At 31.1% G+C, this 22,260-nt stretch overlaps 2 protein-coding genes across 3 annotated transcripts in view; one reads left to right on the plus strand and one right to left on the minus strand.

The window, feature by feature from the left end:
• The window catches only part of LOC136974454 (HMG box-containing protein 1-like), a 33,590-nt gene that overhangs the window by 6,230 nt on the left and 5,100 nt on the right, over positions 1-22,260 (plus strand). Inside the window, exons 2-5 of one of the 2 annotated variants that reach the window (XM_067269362.1) lie at positions 8,497-8,925; positions 9,209-9,343; positions 10,873-10,930; positions 15,292-15,464. In XM_067269362.1, coding sequence (XP_067125463.1) covers positions 8,534-8,925; positions 9,209-9,343; positions 10,873-10,930; positions 15,292-15,464 — 758 coding nt within the window. In that variant the 5' untranslated portion in view covers positions 8,497-8,533. The remainder of the gene's footprint in view (positions 1-8,496; positions 8,926-9,208; positions 9,344-10,872; positions 10,931-15,291; positions 15,465-22,260) is intronic. The other variant, XM_067269364.1, reaches the window with a different exon arrangement.
• LOC136974507 (zinc finger BED domain-containing protein 5-like) lies at positions 1,643-2,275 on the minus strand. Its single transcript, XM_067269418.1, has one exon. The coding sequence runs from the start codon at positions 2,273-2,275 to the stop codon at positions 1,643-1,645; it is 633 nt and encodes a 210-aa protein (XP_067125519.1).

The raw sequence follows: 22,260 nt of genomic DNA on the forward strand, positions 1-22,260 counted from the left end.
CCAATTTAATAATCTATTAAAGATCTCGCGGGACGGATAGAAACTTTTCGCAGGCTGTAGGGTAGATGTACCAGTTCTGGCCAGAAAACAAATTTAACTTAAAAATATAATCACAAATGAAACAAACTTTTATTGTTAACTATGTGAACAGTTAACAATAAAAGTTTGTTTCATTGGACAGATTTGAATATGTGGTTATTATATTTTTAAGTTAAATTTGTTTTCTGGCCAGAACTGGTACGCTGGCCAAAACTGGTACATCTACCCTAGCTGGCCCGCGGGCTCAGGGGTTGCCCACCGTTGCTATATGGTATATGATATCTATATGGATATGCATGTTGCAGCAGTGTTGACAGATTATGTTAATTTTTATTTTCAGCTAATTGCTACTTTTTTTTGACTACAAACAATGAAAATCTAATACTTTTCTAAATCTGTTGATACAAGCTTAGGTCAACTATTGAATGAGTCCAGCCATGGTCAGTTCATTTAAGGAGATGAGCTAAGTGTGGCTAGGCTTAATTTTATTTTGTTATTTACTTTTTTCATTGTTTTATGCATTAATTAGGGCAGGGGTCTTCAACCTTTTACACTTTTAGGAACCCTTTGAGCTCATGGTTTTCTTGAAGGAACCTCATGTTTAAGAAGCAGATAAAATAGTTTATCAAAGCTTTTTTTCTACTCAAATTCACAAAATTATTCTTGTATCTTTATTTAATCTTAATACAAACATCTTAATAAGATAATGAATAGTGAGGTAGCGAATCAAATTTTATTTTTTTTCTAGAATACATTTTATGAATAATTAACAAAAGGAACAATATTTTATATTATAACAAATTAATAAAAAGAAAATTCTTTTAATGACTTGACTGTGCTTGTTTTTTATTGCAAAGCATTTTTACATTGGGAATAATTGTTGAAATCTGCAACCTAATGTCATCTTCAGCATCCAATCTGTTTCTGTATTTTGTTTTTGTGGCAGCATACAAAGAGAAAGATTTTTCACATATATAGGTTGATACAAATGACATTAGATGTTTCACAGCTCTTTTGGCAATTTCAGGATATTCATTTCTAATGTCAATCCAAAAATGCATAATATCAATTTGATTACATTTTAGTTTCAATTGAGTGTTGGTTGATATATCAATTTGTCGTTCTCTTTCTTTTATTGGGAGTTCGGAGGTCTTGAAAAGGATTTTGAATCCAACACTGTTTTGGCGGTCTGGTGGGGATGACTTTTAGTTCTCAACCTGAAGAAGGCCTTGGTGGAGGCCGAAAACGTTAGTTGGTTCTCTATCATATACAACACTGTGAAAGGTTTTAGTCTGTGTGTCTGTGATATATGTTCCTTGGAGCGACGTGTTGAGCTCATTTAAATAGGTAAAAATATCTGCTAGATATACCATTTTCTGAATCCAAACTGCATCATTTAATTTTTGAGCTAATTGAGGTGCATGTTCAGATTTCATCTTTTAATTTGCAAAATCTTTCTAACACTTTTTTATGAGATAACCAACAGACATCTGTGTGCAACAGTAGTGTTTTATGTAAACTTCCCATACTTTCACACAATAAATTGAAAACTCTTGAATTTAATGGCCTTCTTTTGATAAAATTTATAATTTTAACACAATTATTAAGTACGTCTTTTAGCTCTTCTGGCATTTTCTTCACTGCAAGAGCTTGTCGATGAAGACAACAATGAGTGCTTCTCGTGAGGATTTTTTTGTTTCATGTGTGCAACTATGCTGTTCAATTTACCAAGCGTTGCCTTGGCTCCATCGGTACATACTTGATGACATAAATCATAAGATATATCTTGCCTTTTGAAATATGAATCTATCAAATTAAAAATTTCTTCCACAGTTGTTCTGGTTGGTAGACTTTTCCAAATTAGCATATCTTCTTGAGCAGCCATTCCATGGATATATCTCACAATAACGAGCAAGATCACTAATCCAGCTATATCTGTAGTTTCGTCAAATTGAATAGTAAATTCATGTTCAGAAGCTTGCAAACATCTTATGAGCTCACTTGCACAAAAATTAGATATATCTTTAACACGCCTTGAAATTGTAATATCCAAAAGAGGGATACAATCAACTAATTTAGCATGTTCTTCCCCAATCATGGTAGTAACTACATCTTTTACACATGGCTTAATTAATTTTTCTGCGATCGTATAAGCTTCACCCTGTTGAGCAATACGATAACTGACACGATACGATACTTCCAAAGCATTATCATTAACATTTTTAACAAAGTTCATAAAGGTCTTTTTTCTATTCTTCAGCTCATTACATTTTCTTTTAAAATACTCAACATTTTTATTTTGTAAAGTTGGATGATTTGTTTTCAAATGTCTTTTCAATTTTGCGGGATTTAAACTGCTGTTGTGTATCACATGTTCACATTCAATGCATAATTATTTTGGTTCATTTTCATCACCAATCCATGTAAAACCAAATTTTATGTATTCTTCATTATACTTCTGCTTCTTACGAATGGGTAAATCCAAATCACCAGACGACTTTTTGGTACTAACATCTGGTTCATTTTCAACAGTAGTAGTGAAACTAGGTCCCATGCATCCGTGGAATGAAGCTTACCAGTTTTCAACCACATATCCATTATTGCTATGGTAGTCTAATTAAATTATAAATAAATAATAAGAGTCATCAATTATGATATAAAAACAAAATAAATACTCACTTGTATGCTTGTACGCGATTGTATTTAACAGACAGAACAAGATTAACAGAACTAATATGTGACGTCTTGCATCTTGATTGGTGTATTTGAAGCACGTGACTTTTACTGAATTTCAAGATTTTATTTTATCCATAAAATATTTATTTATATTTATTTTTTAAAATCAACTGCCATTTTATATCCAATTTATATTAATATTGTAATTTTTACTCAAATATTATATTAATCTAATATTTTAATAAAACAGTCCGTTACCCCATTCCTACATGAAAAATTCCTTGTAGAGATGATTTCCATTTTACGTGCATTTTGGCTGAGCAAATAGTGATCACTTGCGGAACCACTGGCAACGTTCCAGGGAACCCAGGTTGATGACCCCTGAATTAGGGCATTTACTTGTGTTATTGACAAGACTATGTCTTGTTTATAAAATTGTGCTGCCAGATGGGTAACCAGTTTAGAGGTATGAAGGAATACATGTCAGGAGTTGAAATTTGGCACATAGTATTAAGTGCCCGAATCATGCATGCATGAAAAAAACCAAACTTGTAGGTAGTCAGGGAACTGAGAACCAAGTCAAAATAAAATACAAAATGGCGACACACACTACAAACAAGCAGTAGTGCAAGATTTGCACATGCATTGCTCATTGGGAAGTTTGAAAAGCGAATGTTGCTAAATTGAATTTTGACAAATGAATCTTTGAAAAATCCATTTACCTGTCCCATGTTATTCCTGACATATCTCTGATTGCCATATGCTGACCTTGACTGATTGACCCAAGATATCTCGTTTCAGCATCGGAACATTTTTGAAAGTAGATGGCATTAGTTGTTTTAATTTTATATTAAAACTAACTTCCAAAATATAATTTGTTTTCTTTTTACATTTATTAATATATATATTTCATTTGTGCAAAATAAAAAAAATAACGCTTCTCCCACATCGGGTTGTATAAACAAAAAAATTAAATACCTTCTAAAACCGATAACCGGCGTGAACTATTTTTCAAAATGGCGAACGTTTTCGCTGCCCCTCCTGGGCTCTTCCTCAGGCCAATTCTGGATTTGATAATCGAACAGCATAAATAAATGGAACGTGTTACACGCACAACAACATGTATTAATTTTAAAGAAGAAAGGAATCTCTCCACTGCTTGGCAGTTTTTATTAGAAGAAGGATTGTAAATCGGTTGACGTCACGCGTAATTATCATAGGAGGCGCGCACTGTTTTCCCAAACGGAATAAAAGAAATTTAAATATTTAGAACGGCACGCGGTTGCTGAACGTACTCGATCGTTTAAATACGGAACACGTTCCATTTATTTATGCTGTTCGATTATCAAATCCAGAATTGGCCTGAGGAAGAGCCCAGGAGGGGCAGCGAAAACATTCGCCATTTTGAAAAATAGTTCACGCCGGTTATCGGTTTTAGAAGGTATTTAATTTTTTTGTTTAAAAAAAATAATTTTGGATGATACAATGGCCAGGATTAGTTTTTTCAAAAATGGGAAATTTTCATTAGGCATCGACAAAAATTCAACCTGGGGCAACACGCAATGGAGAGAAATTTCAAAATTGGATAGGTTAATTTCACTGTGGACGACCTCGTGGTCATGGCCGAGGCCAGCAAAGTTTGAACAATTGCACTCAAAACCAGCGGTACCAAAGAAGATTGGAGAATGAGATCTGCCTTGAGCGTCAAAGTGATCCCACTTAGTTGTGAGTCTCTGAGACATAGTCTTGTCCCAAATACGGCTTTGCCATTTTACTTCTTTTAGCCTAAATTATGATTTAAAAAAAACTGAAAAAACCTAACAAACCAGTGAGAAAATTATAATCAAAGTGCAAACGTTTTCACCTATGTTAAATGGGTATTGTCAGGCAACGAACTGCTGAGAAATCACAGGGGATTGCCGAACAGGTGTGTAAGGAGAAGGAGTGTATGACATAAGAAGAGAGGAAGGATTTATATTTTGTAGAAAGACTTCTAGGTAGTGAAGAAGGAGTGATAGTTTATGGCTGCGTTATGGTGGGCCTTGTAAATTTCCACTTGCTCCAGATGTTTAAGGACATGCGGTTTAGATCAGGAATGTCCAACCCACAGGCCGAAGTGTGGCTCACTTAATATTTTTATGCAGCCCACTGCACCCTAAATTTATTAGGTACATTTTCATTTATTTTGATAAAGTATATCATAAAAATTATTCTCATTTCACTGGATGCACTTTGATGTTGTAATGATGTAATTGGTGACATAATTTGTAACTGACCAATCAAAAAAGTTGGTAGCATGGTCTGTCATTTTGATTATTAATGTTTCAAAGATTTTTGTAATGAAGTGATATTGTTAGTAATAAGAAATGGGTACCTTTCATCAGGTGGATGAAAAATACACATAATCCCTCTTTTCAAAAGAGTGTCAGCCATTTTAGTGACTCGAGGCTAAGCCTAATGTTAATGTTAAATGCCTAGTGTGTGTATGTGTACCAGCTCAATAGAGGTACACCTGATGGTAATAAAGGATTTGAAAGCTTGTGCAGCCTTGATGAAATGCTTGGTGTATGAGACAAAATGTCGTGTAACAAATTATTGAAACAACAAAAAATATCTAAATAACTTCTCATGGGACTGAGTGTGGACAGAAACTGTCAACCACCTATTTGCTACTTAGCAAACAGCCTAGATTTCAAAGACTGCATTTCTTTCCTGAAAGAAACCTGAAGGTTTCAGAGAATTTGTCAGCATGATTTTTATCACTGCCTTTAGTCTGGAGTTGTGAGAGACTGCATGGTAATGTAATGCTATCAATTATTGTAGTGATTAATTATTTAATTTAAATATGGCAACAATTAAGTGACTCTTAATTTGTTATCAATGATAAAGTTTTTAACGTCTGTTATTTGTAATAAATGCAAATTGATAAGCCTTTTTCTTTCTCAAATATCTACTCTTTATTACTAGTGCATTTACAAGATAGAGTTCTCTACATACTTATCTGACAAAGGATATAGAGAACTCTATCTTGTAAACGTACAACAAAACACTAATAATTTTTGCATGTGTTATACAATTTATAATATTTTTACAAGTATTTTTGATGTTAGTTAATATATATATATATATTTCAATCATCTTAGCCCTAAAGCATATCTACAAACTTATAAACGAGCTTAACTCATGCACTTGGTTAATTTGAGTTTAGTTTAGCATTAAAAGATACTAAAAGCACTAAAATAGCATTAAAAGATTAAATGTTATTTTACAATGTTTTGAAACTTTCCATATCCTTATCCAGAGAAAATTGATTCAGGAGACAGATATTGAATATTTCAAGTTCTTGTATATTGAGAAATGTTTATTATTTTGAAAGTAAATAGTTGTATTTTTGTGATGAGAAGACATTATTTTAGACTATTTTTAGTGTGACAATTTGACCTGCACCAGAAATGAAATACAGTAGAGTGTTGTTAATCCGAATAAATTGGGGACTGGGGTTGTTCGGATTAGTGATTTGTTCCGATAACCGATTATGTACAAAAAATATATTAACCTGTCCAAAGTTCAAATTTTTCTCCATTGCCTGTCGCTTCGTGTTGAATTTTCGTCGATTTTAAGCCTAACGAAAATTTTTATAATAATAATCGAGGCTATTGTATCGTTAAAAATTATTTCTTTACTTTGTACAAACAAAATAAATATATTGAAGAATATAAAAACAGGAAAATTATACTTTAGAAGTAAATCTAGTATCAAAAACATTCGATTCAGCACGACGCAGTCCGACTGAAAATCGTTTGGATAACCGGGATTTGGATTAACAACTCTCTACTGTACCAGTTTTCTCTAATATGAAATGCTTTATTATCAGCTTTTATGAATTTTTATACTATCTTGAAATATTTTTGTAATTTTGTTATAAAATTGATTCTCTAAATACTTGCTGTACCAGAAATGAAATGTAACAAATTTCAATGCTTTTTGGATTTTCCAAATTTTAAGGAGTAAAAAAATTTGATTACGAGTATTAAGTGACTTTGAGAAATGGCTGCTGTTTATGTGATGGGAGATGTATTTTTGGGGAGATATTTATGACATTTTTAAAGCATTTTCAATTCGTTTCTTTGAATAGCCCAATTCTTGGTATGCCAGAAATGAAAGACATTTTTAGGAGATTAATTTTTTTGTTACTTTTTGTGTGTTTTTGAATGTTTCCAATTTTAAGAAATGTAAAATTGCATGGATTGGTGAGTAATAAAAAAATAGGTAGTTGAAAGATGAATTTTTACAAGAATTTGGACATTTTTATTAGATTTTTATGCCTCTAATTTTAATAATTTTAGAACTTTCAATTTTGACTGTACCAGAAATAACATACTGTATATAAGACTGACTTCATTAATGGAAATAAATGGACAAAATCAGCAAGAAAGTTTAATGTTAATAAATATTTTCGACCATAGAACTAGCCATTTTTAGACAGTATCATTAGTTTTGTTTTATTTTATAAATATTTGCTAATACAGTTAACTCTCATTAATAGGAATCACTAGGGAAACAGTAGTTAGTGTGGGGATTAGATGAGTCAAATTCCAAACCATTAAGAAAATAAACGAGAAGTTGCAGAGGGAACGAGAGAGACTGGCAGAGGGTGACAAAAAAACCAGACGACAGTGGAAAAAGACTGAGGCAGTTAAAAGGTGTGTAAAACAAGACTGAGGATGGTTGCTGATGCTTTAGGTTAAACAAAACAAAGCTATGATTTTTGCTTTTGTTGATTGTCTGGAAAAATGTAAAATATGTTTTGTTGCCAAAAGAGTGAAAAATAAGCCAGATGTGGTACAAAGTAGCCAAACTTGGCAACACTGCATTCCCCAATATCCAGACTAGCACATATTTGCATGGGACTGCATCCAAGGGATGTCCTTAAACTTTAACCCTAGTTTCTGAGTACATACAATGTTCCACTAAAGCCAAATGTTTGAATTGCTCAACAATCGGACAAACTCATCTTTACTTAACGGCAGAAGAAAATCGTTTCCACTCAAAATGGAACATTTATTGCAGTACCACTTTTTATTGTTAGCAACCATTATTGGTAATAGGGTTATTTCTAGGGGGTTGTGAAGATAATTTACAGTTCTGTTTAACAAATCCTAGTAAAATTTTTGTTCACTTTATTGTGTGAAAATTAACTTCTGACAATGGTTTTAATATAAAAATTTACTTTTGGTGTTTGTTTTAAGGCGAGTCAACTATACTAAACTTTTCTGCTGGTTTTAAAGTCATAATTTTATTATTTACTGCAGAATTGGCAATTATATTTGAATTACTGACTGCACTCTTAGAACTTTATAGGTTCTAAGAGTGCAGTATTTTACACATCCCAGTGTTTTGCAGTGTATTGTAGTACATATTTGAATTATTCTTAATATATACATATAAATAATAACCAATTCCAATTTTATAATATCTAAATATTAGAAAACTAATCTTCTATTCCAAATTCTTCCAAATTATTTAATTCAAAACTTAATTAATAACAAATATTAGTCCAGAGAGGTGACCTAACCATCTAAGGCCAGATTACATAGTTTCATTGTTTATTAATCTAATGATAGCTTGAAAATTCTGCACACAAATATTTAAATTATTAAAATTAACTTTTGGTTTTCTTATTCATTTAAGCTATACCAATTAGTTTTTTGATATGTAAATTATTATGTGCATGTGTGTACAAAATATGTATTTTATTTAGTTTATTTATATTTTTTCTAGATGTATTATTATGGAAAGTTAATATTTTGTATACTAAATGAAGATTGCTAGTATTGCAAGTACTGTCTGGCAGCAACCAATGACAACATTTTCTGTATGCCATGAACTTACACCAATGTTTGAAAAGTCCGAAATTAATGAAGAACCTCTCGAAACTATAGAATCGGTTATTGTAACAGTACCGTCAAATGAAGTTCAGAATGACAAATTTAAAAATAGTGATACTTTAGAAACATTTAATAATGAATCTGAGGTTGGTTTCATTCAGAGAAAAACCAAAACTGTTCCACCTCCATTGAAGCTGGATGGTCCAATTGATGCAAACCTTGTTCCGGATCCCGTTTACGATCGTCTGACGGAACTTGCCATAATTGCAACCAGCCCTCAAAGCCCATTGTTGCAAAATAGTCCATCATTACCAAGAAAAAGGTATGTTCTTTTCTAGTTTAAATTTATTCTAAATTAGATTTGCTTACTCACAAGTTTCCAGAACTTGTTTTTAAATTCTGCCACACAAGGAGTTCCCTGATAAAGATTATTCTTCACTCAGAAGTTTTATTACAACAAAGTACTTTGATAATTTAAGAATTTGTTAAAGGCATCAACAAAAACTTTCTTATTACATGTATTAAAACAATTCTTTTTAATATTAGTCTCTAATTAAAAAAATAATGAAGATTTATTTAAGTTAATTGGTGTTTTAAATTTTCAGATCTTTTAGTTTGTCTTCCTTACATTCTTATGCCAGACCTCCAAAAGCAACAACAGATGTGTCCGAAGTGAAATCAACAATTAAACAAAGAAATACGTATCATTTTGAAGAACACATATATCAAAAGTACAACCAGTAAGTATAAAATTTGGTTTTAGAGAATGATTAGACAAAGCAATTAATTATAAACTTAAAGTACACTTTATGAATAAATATTATTCTGTGTTGTCAAATAGTTCCATGGCGTTTTCTAATAAAGTATAAAATCTTCATTGAATAAACTAATTTCAATCGACTTTTAAACATTTTTATAGAAACTTCAAAATTGCCATTAGTACTAATGTTAAAACAATTATAAATATTTCAAGGTAAAAAATAGAATTAACAAATTTAAATCATTTTTTAAAAAATGGTTCAAATTATTAAAATTTTGATAGTAATTTCAGCAAAAATTTTACACTTCCCAACTATTTATTTATTACCTATTTATTAACTATCAAGTTATCAAATATTTGTATTTATAATTTATAATAATATTTATCAAATAACTATCAAATTGACAACTGTTTATTAATTATTTCAAAAGTTTGAAAATACAGTGAAGCCTCGCTTAATGAGCACCTCTCATAATGAGTAATTCACATAATGAGCAAAACAAATTGTAAAAAATGACTCGCATAACAAGTGACGTTTTACCTAACAAGTGATGAGAAGCGGGAAAGTCCCAGATTGTGTGCATACTACATCAGTCTGTGTTTATCACTCGTTCCGCTAACATCTTAGTGTCACTTGTGATTATACATTTTTTTAAACTTGTTTTCAGACATATTACATATAAACGTCAACAACCATAGTCCTTTATATAATAAACATGCCAAACAATATGCCAAATTTTTGGGCTATGTAAAGGCTATAATTAAATATTAAAAATTAAATAATTTAACTAGAGGTAGGCAGGTATGCTGCCATCTCGTATTAAATTTAATGACCAATTACAAATTAAATTTTTTTTTTTTTTTCTGCAAATCAAATTCCATTCTAGGTTGGTTCATTCCATGCTAGAAGAAATGAAGATGATGATTCACACTCCTTAACAATGTATATTGTATAATTTTCTTTGAATAAATGTTATACATAAAGTATTCAAGTATTTTTTTTTTGGCATGGAATGCATTATCGTATTTTACGTTAATTTTTATAGGAAAATTGTTTTGCATTATGAGTAAGATTCTGGAATGAATTATGCTTGTTAAGCGAGGTTCCACTGTATTTAGTAACAAAAGGAATAAAATATTTAAAGTATGAAGTTGGGAACGGTGGGTTTCCCATCTAATAAAATCCATTGCATAAAAAGAGGAATAAGTATAGTGTTTGAGTGGTTGTTTAAGTATATTTCATTTGATTTGATTAATTCATCATATAACTTTTTATAATGTAAAATTACTGAATCCTTTATTGCAGTAAAATGATTTTAATTTTTTTTTTTAAATTAAAGATAAACATAAAAATTATTAAAATTTTAAATTAAAATAATTCAGTTTAATAATATTAATATCAGTAGTAATAATAAATTTTGTTAAATCAAATAACTAGTAAAATAAGCTGTCATTTTAATTAATAATAATAGTAATTTTTTCTGATACATTTAATTAAAATTTTTTTAGGACTGATTTGACACCTGAGGATACCTCAGCTGCATACACTTTAAGTACAATGGCTCAGGTTAGTAGTAATAAAAAACACAAATTAACATATTTTTATTTTTATATAATATTTAAATAATTTTACTTATAACTTTTTATCTTTTTTAATTAGTTTAGTATCCTAGGATGATTATTCTAAGTCAAGTAATCAAATTAAAATTTGTTTTATAATTAGATACTTTTTAATGTACAGCTTTACATTAAACATCAAAATTGAAAATTCTAAAACATATAAATCTTATTTTCAGAGAAATAATTTAAAAATAAGTCATATAACCTTTTAAATCAGCAATTGTATACTTTAATACAAATTAAGCAAATGTTTTCAGCTATTTTTACTAGCCATCATCAGGCTAGCATACAATTTTAATGTTTAAACCCAGGGGAAAAAAACAGATATATAACACACTACAAAATTTGTCTTACTAAATATCAGAAAAACTCAATTAAAATGTCCTATTCACTGGCAAACTGACAAACATCGTCCTCGGGCAGACACAATCTCAAATAAAATTTTTTGAACAAAGATTTCGAATTAAAACTAACGGCATTAGTCCTTTAGAACAAACTAAACTTAGAACAACTAAACGTAAAGAATTTAAATTGACATGCAAGTGGTGACAATGCACATGCACCATAATGTGTTGAATAGGTGTCGAGAAGGAGCTAGAGACGATGTTTTAATCTTTTATACAAGCTGACCCATATAGCAGACAACTCAAACATGGGGGAGTTGCACGGATTTAGTAAAACAGTAAGGAGGGCCTCTCAAACATACACCAGGCTCCTCTGATCGCAATACGTGAGCATCATGACATGGTTCCACAGTGGGGTGTGTTGGTGTTGTAACACCATCCTTGTTAATTCAGTGTTACACCCTGATGGAATGTTGGGGTTCAGAGATGCGGCAAGATAACATTCTGGTTGTTGCTCCTATGTATTGGGTGTGAATACTAGATGTTGTGTTTTCCAATGAGATAGAGTATATCCCAGACTTCTCTATTCTGAAAGTAGCATCCCTGTCATTGCATAGCAGCTTCCTGAGATTTAGTAGCGGAGTGACTGGTAGAAATAGTGCGTGTTGTCTAAAAATACGGCAGATATGAGCAGTGATGCGACCACAGAGCGTTAATGAGGGGCGGACAATTGTGCATTCCTTTGGGATATGTAAAGTGGCAGGAAAAAGAGATCTTTTAACCTTGTTCAAGATACACTTATATTTGGAATTACTGCCATATTTACTGCTGAACGAATGGCAGTAAGTTTGATATTGATAGCAGTTTGTGAGGAAAGCAACAGAAAGGCCCTTCTAATTAAAGGGGCTATAGCTGCATTAATGTAGTGCTGTGGCATGGATTAAAGGGGATATGTTGTTAAATTTATGGAGCATGGAGTACATTATACCTCCATGAGACTTGGAGATGTTTAGATCTAAAAATGCAATTTTTTCCCCATTTTCTTTTTCCTGGGTAAAGTCTATAGTAGAGTAAATATTCGTAAGAAAGTATTTGAGGACGAGGGCAACATTCCATCAGGGCAGGCAAGTGTGACACTGAACTAACAAGGATGGTGTTACAACACCAACACACCCCACTGTGGGACCATGTCATGATGCTCACATATTGTGATCAGAGGAGCCTGGTGTATGTTTGGGAGGCCCTCCTTACTGTTTTACTAAATTTGTGCAACTCCCCCATGCTTGAGTTGCCTGCTATGTGGGTCAGCTTGTATAAAAGATTAAAACATCGTCTCTAGCTCCTTCTCGACACCTATTTAACACATTATGGTGCATGCGCATTGTCACCACTTGCATGTCAATTTAAATTCTTTACGTTTAGTTGTTCTAAGTTTAGTTTGTTCTAAAGGACTAATGCCGTTAGTTTTAATTCGAAATCTTTGTTCAAAAAATTTTACTTGGGACTGTGTCTGCTCAAGGACAACATTTTATAGCATATCAAAAGTGCTTGCAAATATAGCGGTATTTATATGTAATTAATGCCTGTGTGATAATTTGTTCTTCTCTTGCTTAACCAAAGATGGCATGAAATCCAACCCTCAAATTCAGTTAAATCACACTATGCTTTTCATGCTTGAGAAATAATCCTTGGTCTTTAAACTTTATGGATTTATCCTTGTTATTTGTATATTTTTAAGCTCTCCAAATGTTTATGGAAGTGATCTTTTATGACCAATTTTACAATTCTTGTTCATCATACTGAAATAATTACAAATGGCCAATGATATAATGTAATTTTCTTATTATGTTCTTATATATTCACATTTATGAGAGGGGAAAAAATTTGAAAATGTAAATTAGCCAGAACTTTCTCTAACAAGGTTTTTCTTAATAAAATATACAGGGTGTATCAGTACAGTGGTTACAAACTTTTGGGAGAGATAGAGTACACCTAGACGATGGAAAAGCTCATAGCAATGCATGGTTGGAAACGTTTTCCTGGCACGGTAGTGACGACACAAAACACAAGAAAGGAAGGACACGAATAGGGTGGGAAAACACGTTTATCATTCTTAGTACAGCAAAAATGCTGGGACATCTTTGGCTGGTGTAGTGACATCTATTGCATACACCAGCCAAAGATGTCCCAGCATTTTTGCTGTACTAAGAATGATAAACGTGTTTTCTCACCCTATTCGTGTCCTTCCTTTCTTGTGTTTTGTGTCGTCACTACCGTGCCAGGAAAACGTTTCCGACCATGCATTGCTATGTGATTTCCCATCATCTTAGGTGTACTCTATCTCTTCCAAAAGTTTGTAACCGCTGTACTGATACATCCTGTATAACTATTTTAACAGTTTTTTAAAAATTGATGACATAATTAAATTTTTAATAGCTTGAAACACTGTGAAATATATCTAAAAATGAAAGTTGTGCTTTTAAATTATCCAAGAGAGATTTTATTTGCATGCACATATAATATTTTAATAAACACACTTTTTACAACTAAATAATTCAAAATACATTGTATAATAATAATTATTTTTTATAAAAAAAATTAGATATAATTAGAGTATAATTCATTTTAAATTTAAAAAATAAAGACAAAACACATTTATTTTTATGATCTGTACTTTGTTAATGGCAACCAATTAAAGAAAAGTATCTAAATATTTTCTATTAAATTTAACAAAAAGTATCAAAGTTGTTATATAGTAGGTTAAAAACAAAATTTGATTTACATTATTTTTTTAGATCAGTGATTAGACTTGAAATATAAATTAAATAAAATAAAACATAAAAAAATGGCTTTGATCTTGGGTTTAGGCAGTGCTTAATTATGTATCTGTTTTCTGTTTTTAAATTTAATTAATTTATTTATTTGTAGTTTAAGGAAAATGATTTAAATTATTCTAAAAATGTTAAAACTTTAAAAAGGATATTGGTTCATGTATTTAAAGCTATTTATTAACGTTTGGTTTATTATTACAATGTTTTAAGTTTGTTTAATCATTTTAGATTCATTTCTGAAAGAGTATATTTAAAAATCTTAAATTTATTAAATGATAAAATACATTTATTTTCTATTAAATATAGTCTTTTCACTGCTTTCTAATATGCAATCAATATATATTGAAATATAATGTCAGGTGTACTGATTAAAATTCACAACAATGCACTTTTATTCAGTCTAACAAATGAAAAATGTTCAAAGCAACAGTAAATTCCAATGTAACAGACGATTATAAGATACAGTTTTGTTTTTTATGGATAAATTTTATTAACAGAATTTTGTTCTCTTTCTTACTTAATTTTTTTTTTACTTTCTGTAAGTGTCAGTTAATTCAATTACTTTTTTATAATTTATATGAATGCTGCTGAAAAATAAATAAAATTTATTATTAATTAGTTATCTCAAACTTCCAATTAGTGGAGATATAGGAGAATTATCAAACTCTATCGGAGCAATAAAATATTGGAGATTGCATCATTAAAAGACTAATTTTATTTATGGAATGCATTTCAGTCTTATATAGACTCTTCAGCCAGTTTTATATTGATAGTTATAAATTGCAAACTTTAACTTAGGTATTATTAATATCTAAGTTATATACAAACTGAAATGCATTCCACAATTAAAATTACTCTTTTAATGATGTGATCTCAGTTATTTTGTCACTTCAATACAGTGTGATAAATCTCCTATATCTCCACTAATTGGAAGTTTTAGATAATTAAGTAATTCATTGGAAGAAAGAAGCTTAAAATTAAAAAAACTAATTATATTTATTAAATTAATTTGTATAATAAAAAATTAGTTGGTAATATCATTACATATATGCAAGATATAATTTTTTTTCATTAATAAAAAAATTGTTCTATTGTTTTGGTATTAGTTATAATTGGAACTTTGTCCAATTTAGCAACAGAAGTTTACAGAATTAAAAAGTTACATTTATCCTGCTAAACATAAAAACAAGGCAAAAGATAATTTAACAGAATTGGTAAAACCAAAACGTCCAATGAATGGTTTTATGCTTTTTGCTCGTAAATTCAGAGTATTGTACTCTCAGAAATATCCAGGAAAGGATAACAGGTGAGAGCTTTATTTCTTATTTTAAATGTGGCTGTGATATTTATATTTTATTAATTAATTATTGGAGGAAGTAAATAGTTAATTCAGGAAGATATGATGATAATTTAAAGTTATATTTGCTTTTTAGTAGTTATTTTCTATCATTGCTTTTTATGAACAAAAACATTTAATATTTTAAAATTTTATGGGGTTTTAAATGTGATACATATATAAATCTTGATGATGCATTGAAGGCATGAAGCAATGATTTGTCTGATTCATTTATATTCAATGGATTTAGAATGTTACAAATAAATTAGTATTTATATAAAAGAGCATAAAATACCAAATTATATACAAATGAGAAACAAAAATGAAAAGCAGTATATGTGCTGGAGATTACTGTAAAATAGAGCAGTAAGGTATTACATACTCTAAAAATTCAAATTGTATTTTATACAATTTAGAAACTGTATAAAAGATGAAAGAAAATAAAAAAATATAGCTATCATGAGTCAAAGCTTTAGATAAAAAAGGATGTCCAGATTGAGACTGACATATTTTGAAAGGTTGTAAGTAAAATTAGATAAGAATTACAGTAAAAGTAAAATATGCAATTTGAAGACAAACTCATCAAGTTTATTGCAAAAAATTGATACAGTTCTAATTTTGTCTTTTTTTTTTTTACACAAAATCATAAAAATTTTACATATTTTCCTCTTGTTGCATAGAAATTGCATAATCTGTGATGCATCGCATAAACAGTTGAGTGATGAACTCTGAGTTGTCTTGCTACTTCTGTGGTCTTCATTGGAAGGCTCCCTGATTGTCTCCACATTTTCATTTGACAGTCGGGGTTTTCCACATCCATGACCTTTTAACACACTCCTTGTGTGGCAGGAACTGTTCCTTCCATGCTTTGATGGAGGATCCTTTCCAAATACACAATGGAAGTTTTGCTGGACTTGCACAAAGTCTACCTCAGCATACCATCACACAGTTTGCACTTTCTCTTGAGTTGATGTCAAATGACATCAGCTAAAGAGAATGATGCATCAACATCACAACTAATTACTCCCAGGTAGCTGAAATAAATGAATATGTGTCACTCCCTGAAATAACAAGGTTATATATTTAATATATATATGTATAAAGAAAGGGTAATAAAACATCTACATTTTTCAAAGTTTCTCAAAAAGCAAAATCAGAGTTGTAAGCATATGGATGGGTAAAGGAAAACAGTCAAATACCATGATACATTCATTATTCATCAAAACTATCTCTTTGTACCAGTTTTGTGAAGACCATTTCCCAATAGTTACATAGGAGATCACATGCATTTCTAATGCATCACTGGGTTTAAGCTGTGTTTCATGTTTTGATAGATGATGAATATATCATAGTATTTAATATTACCTCTCCATATATTTACAACCCTGTTTCTGCTTTTTGAAGAACTTCCTTTTGGAACATTTGGAATTCTCATCTCATTACTATCAGCAGATCCTAGAACTAACCCTGCTACATTTCATTTTTTAGATATAATGACCTACATTCTTAGGGTAGGAATTCCAGTGGGCATTAACCTATTAATTCCAATAACTAAGTCACATGAATCTCTCATAAGGGACTCATGTGACTTAGTTATATATACTTTAGAGAGGTCAAGACTACCCTGAGTTACACCCACATGTAATCCTGTTGCTAGGTATGTAGATGACATCTTAATTATATGGAGAAATAGATCTAATATTGAAGTGTTTCTGGCTACAGTTAATAGCAACAGTCTTACCCATAAACAGTGTAATGGAGTCAGTAAACAAATAGTTGACTCTGATGAATTTGAAATGTGTGACCCTCTGACTCTGACTTGTCTGTTTTTTAAATGTCAGTCTATGATTCCTTTTATAAGAAAGACATCACTGGGTATCTGAATATTTTAATCTAAAATTTCTCTTATAGAGAGAAAGTAGTACACTCAAACCTGTTTTTGTGCGGTCTATTTTTGTGCGATTTGTTTTGTGTGATTTTTTGTGTGCGGTATATGAATTTCAATCAAATTGGTATACTGCACAAAAATAATTGCACAAAACACATTGCACATATAAAAAATTGCACAAAAAAGACCACACAAAAACAGGTTTGAGTGTACTAAATTTTATGATAAGACTCAAAAAAAATGGATATAACTAATTTATGTTGGAAAAACTTTTGAGTACATAAAGAATTATACATCTTAATTAGCCAAAAAAAAATTTCACTTTTATTATTTAATTTTCAAAAATGGATTTAAATTTATTCATTTTAAAGAAAAAAATTAAATACAATAAATGCAAAAAATATGATTTGATGAATAACGTAATAAATTAGTCTATAAAATAGTTCCATCTGCTTCAGCTACTATGAGAATAGTTAATTTACTACTGACAGTTGACTAAACTCAAATATATATAACTTACAAGAGGGCCAGACATTTGGGTTTCTGATTCAAACAAAACTTGGTGAGCCCATAGGCCCTAAATACAAACAGCTCCTTGTCCAACTAATAGGATCCATTTCTCAAGTATTTACAAAAAATGGTCCTCTGAAAATTGTGTTTTGCTTACAAGTCTTCAGAAGTTTCATTTCTTCTAATGGCAATAGCCAAGTGGGTAAGATTCTAGGCACTGCTGTTTGAACCATTACAATTTTAGTTTTCTTTTTATATAACAAAATTATTTTATAGTATCATTAACATTATTATTATTCCTCACATTTAAAGCTTATAAACAAGAAATTTAAAAAAGTGACATCATTTCCTGTTTAGCAAAAATGAAGTCTATGTAGATTTATCTCTTGTATGTGGTTAAATGAAATCTTTATTTATTCATAATTATTTTCAGATATTTTTGCTCAAAGTTACATACTATGTCACCACAAGCAAATAAGCTTCAGACATTACTGCAGATGAACAGAAAAGACAAGGCTGATATGATACAGGGTAGCATAACTGCAGCACTTTTTTTAATTATCAATATTATGGACAATTTCCTCATGTGCTTACTTTAAATATAACAATCTGAAAATTAATATGAAAAATAAAAATTTTATTTAACCAAATACAAGAGTTAAATCTACAGAGACTTCATATAAACATCAATGTTATTAATCAAAGTCAAATGATTGCTGTAATGTATCAGGCTTTTTTTCATTACTATTAGTAATTAAATTTTAAGTAATTTGGTAATAAAGGTAGACAAGAGGTGCCATCTCTTATCAAATTTAATATTTGTTAAATAATTTAGAATAGGCTGTAAGAAAACAATTGGCCCAGAGCAGGATTTAAACCCGCAACTCCCGTTTACTATGAGGCTATGTTGCCAGTTATGCTAGTCAGATCTCTAAGTGATTCTTTGCCTCTAGACATATTTAATTCTCTATATAAACATCTACAGTTACTCATGTGACTGACTGGGGGACAAATCCTACACCCACAGCCTTTATAATCATCCACTATGGCACTCAGACAGTTATTCCTTTACCCCAGCATGGTGATATATATACATATAAACATTTCAAAACATGTTATTAATCAAAGCCTAAAGGATTGTTGTAATGTATTGGGCTATTTTTTGCTACTATTAATAATTAAATTTTAAGTAATTTGGTATCAGAGATAGATGTTAGGTGCCAGCTCTTATCACATTAATACAGTAGCAAACATAATGTGAGCAATCTGCCTAGGGAGAGCTTTTGAGGGAAACTGTCCCCCATTTAGGTGTTACAAACGTGAATAAAATCTAAAAAACTCCACATGGCCAGTTTGTTGGAGAGGCACAAATCCATGACCAGTGTTCAATGGTTTTATCCACTTGCCCACTGATAGGCCTACACTATTTGTGAAAAAATATAAAATAAACATTATTATTTAAAACATAGTGTGAAATACAAGGTGTAATCAAAACAACACCAGATTTTGCCTATACAGATTTTAACACTTAACTAACCTGAATTTGGCTACCTTCTCCCTTTAAAGTAGTCCTTCCTGCAGCAATCCCACTGCTTCTGTCTCAAATGTTCCTTGAAAGGCTTTTTCTTGAATATTTCCAAGGACTTGTTGTTATTTGGCCTATATCTACTGGACTATATTGAAACATTGCCCTTTGAGCTTAAATTTTGTTCTGGAGAAAAAAGAAGTCAATGTCACAAGAGAATATATATATAGTGATGTAATGTACCGACCGCATGACACAAAAGACAGGGTTACACAATTTAGGGTTCAAATCAAGTACCAGGCTTGGACTTAATGGGAAGCAAAATATAATGATCCAAAACAACACTTATATAATTAAAAATCCACAATAATATTTATTAGATTGAACAGTATTAGTTACATATAAAACAACAATGATTATAGCAAGAATTAGTAATAAGTATATATTTAAAATATTCCAAAAAAAAAGAAGTCAAGATCAATTATATACAAAATAAAAAATCAATGAAAGAAATTCTTTTTCATATAATCAATCAAATCTCCACCAAAATAATTAAACAAAGAATACATTTCTTACAAGCTGAATGCGTATCAAAGAATGCCAGACAATTCGCTTTGATGAAGGTAGCTGTTGGGAGCTACACCACACTGTTGATCATCTTTTATCTGTCTATCAGTGTAACTCTGCATTGTCCTGTTTACACGTCTGCGCATCACGGGAAGTCACTGAAGTAAATTAGTATATTTAGATTCTTATTTTTGAATTTAACACATTTTGGAGGCTTCTTAGGAGTTTTCATCCTAAAACAAAGACCCTGAAAAGAAAATAACTATAACTAAAAATAATGCCAAAACATAAAATAATGATCGGATTTCGACTCCTTGCAGTGAGTAAGGAAGGTAAGGAGGATTTTATGTTAAGACTCATCCTTTAAAGGTTGTGTGTGCAGAAGTATTGTCATTAGGGATTGCAATTGCTGGATCCAGCAATCCAGCTCATCCAGCCTCATCCAGGACCTCATCCAGCAATCCAGCTGGATCCAGTGCATTTTTCGGTCTGCTGGATCCAGCACCAAGTGCTGGATCCAGCGCTGCGGATCCGCAAATACTCAATTAGCTTTCTAAATAATTGCGCAAAAGTCTACGTTGTTGCGTTGCTGCTTTGCTAACTACTAGACTGCTACTAATTACTTACTAATTATTTACTCACTACTTTACTAACACTAATAATTAAATTACTTATAAATCAACTATACCTTAATCAATCCAGCAAAATTTAATAAAATAATAACGTATTCAATCGCTTTTAACGATCTTCCTCAGTTACAAAAAAATACAACATTAACTATAAAACATAAAATGTGTTTCGAATAAATATAAAAAGAATAGTGCTTAATTACATCCCATTTTTTTAAAACAAGATATATAGATGTACTGCCAGGTCTAATAATTTTCGTATTGTATACCGACGTAATCCCACTGTTTTCAAACTTTTAAGAAACGATAAAAAGAAAGAGGATCGGAATTCGACAACGGGTATATATTCGGTGCCTTTACACAATCAACGTTTCAATTCCAAGCTTGTTTATGTGGGTGCAACGATGCGCAGTTTAAAACAAAGGCTCAAGAGCACAAATATACAATCAGTAAGAACCTTGACAACACTGCACTGGCATCATACGCAAGACACAAGGATGTTAACGTCCAATGGGATCAAGCGGCAATTATAGAAACGACGATGAATAGGCAAACGGTCAAACATCTTGAGAGATTGGAAATCTGCAAGGCGCACGTGACAACTGGTTGTATGAACCATAGAGATGCGGACTCATTGTCTACCATGTGGAGATTCTTTAACATTAATTAATGTTATTAACGGACAATGCTGGTTTCGTTGTTATATCTTATATACAGTAATACCCCGAACTTACGCGATAGGTGGGACCGAGCGATAACCGCGTAAGTCGAATTCGCGTAAGTTGGATTATAACTTCGCATATAAATACATCCTAATTATTTTTAATTGGGGCCGGAGACTAAAGAAAACAACAATTTAGAAAAAAATGTTTAATAAAATCTTAGATAATACATATGTATAACAAATTATATTATTAAAATCGTAAATCGAAGTTATTTTGTTATAGAAGGCTTCCTAAAATCTAACAAATTTGTCTGACGGCTCAAAGATTTTTTTTCTCCCGCAAAATTTCTTCGTAGCATGCTAATAATTTTTTTTTTTTTCATTTTGTAGAAGAAATGCGCTCTTCGTTGGAGTCTATATTCTCTAAAATTTGTAAACTCTTTTTAATTAAACTGAGGCCTTCTGTCAAGTTTCCAACCGTTATTCGATCATCTGATTGAACTGGGTCTAAAGGATCAAGTTTTGCCAATTTACAAATTTTCATTTTTGTATCGAAGTCTTTGGAATGTAAAGTTAACATTATTAAAGATGGAGTTTTTCTTTTCTTGTTTGATGCAGAAGAATCAGTTCTACTTCGTTTGGATGACACAGTAGAGTTTCAAGTCTCCGTAGATATAACACAGAAATAAATAAGTCAAAATAAATTGTAGCTATGCGTCGATTCCGCGCGACACGTCCGAACCTGTAAGCTGAACAATAGTTTGGGGGAGTGAGTAATCAAGGGTTGCGTGGCGCTCAAACAAAAGACGAATCGTTGAGATTTGAAAATCGCGTAACTCCGGGTTCGCGTAAGTCGGGGTAGCGTAAGTCGAGGTATTACTGTACAGGGTGTTTTTTTTTAAACTGACGGTACTCAGAGACATCTGTAGAGCAATCTAACAGCCGGACTGTCGCCAAATTTGGGAGAGTGACTAAGGACGACA

The sequence above is a fragment of the Centruroides vittatus genome, unplaced genomic scaffold, assembly GCF_030686945.1.
Source record: "Centruroides vittatus isolate TY-2023 unplaced genomic scaffold, ASM3068694v2 contig_349, whole genome shotgun sequence".
NCBI lineage: Eukaryota > Metazoa > Arthropoda > Arachnida > Scorpiones > Buthidae > Centruroides > Centruroides vittatus.

Coding starts and splice junctions, on each gene's coding strand:
- LOC136974507 (XM_067269418.1), bottom strand. CDS start 2,275: ATGAACTTTGTTAAAAATGTTAATGATAATGCTTTGGAAGTATCGTAT.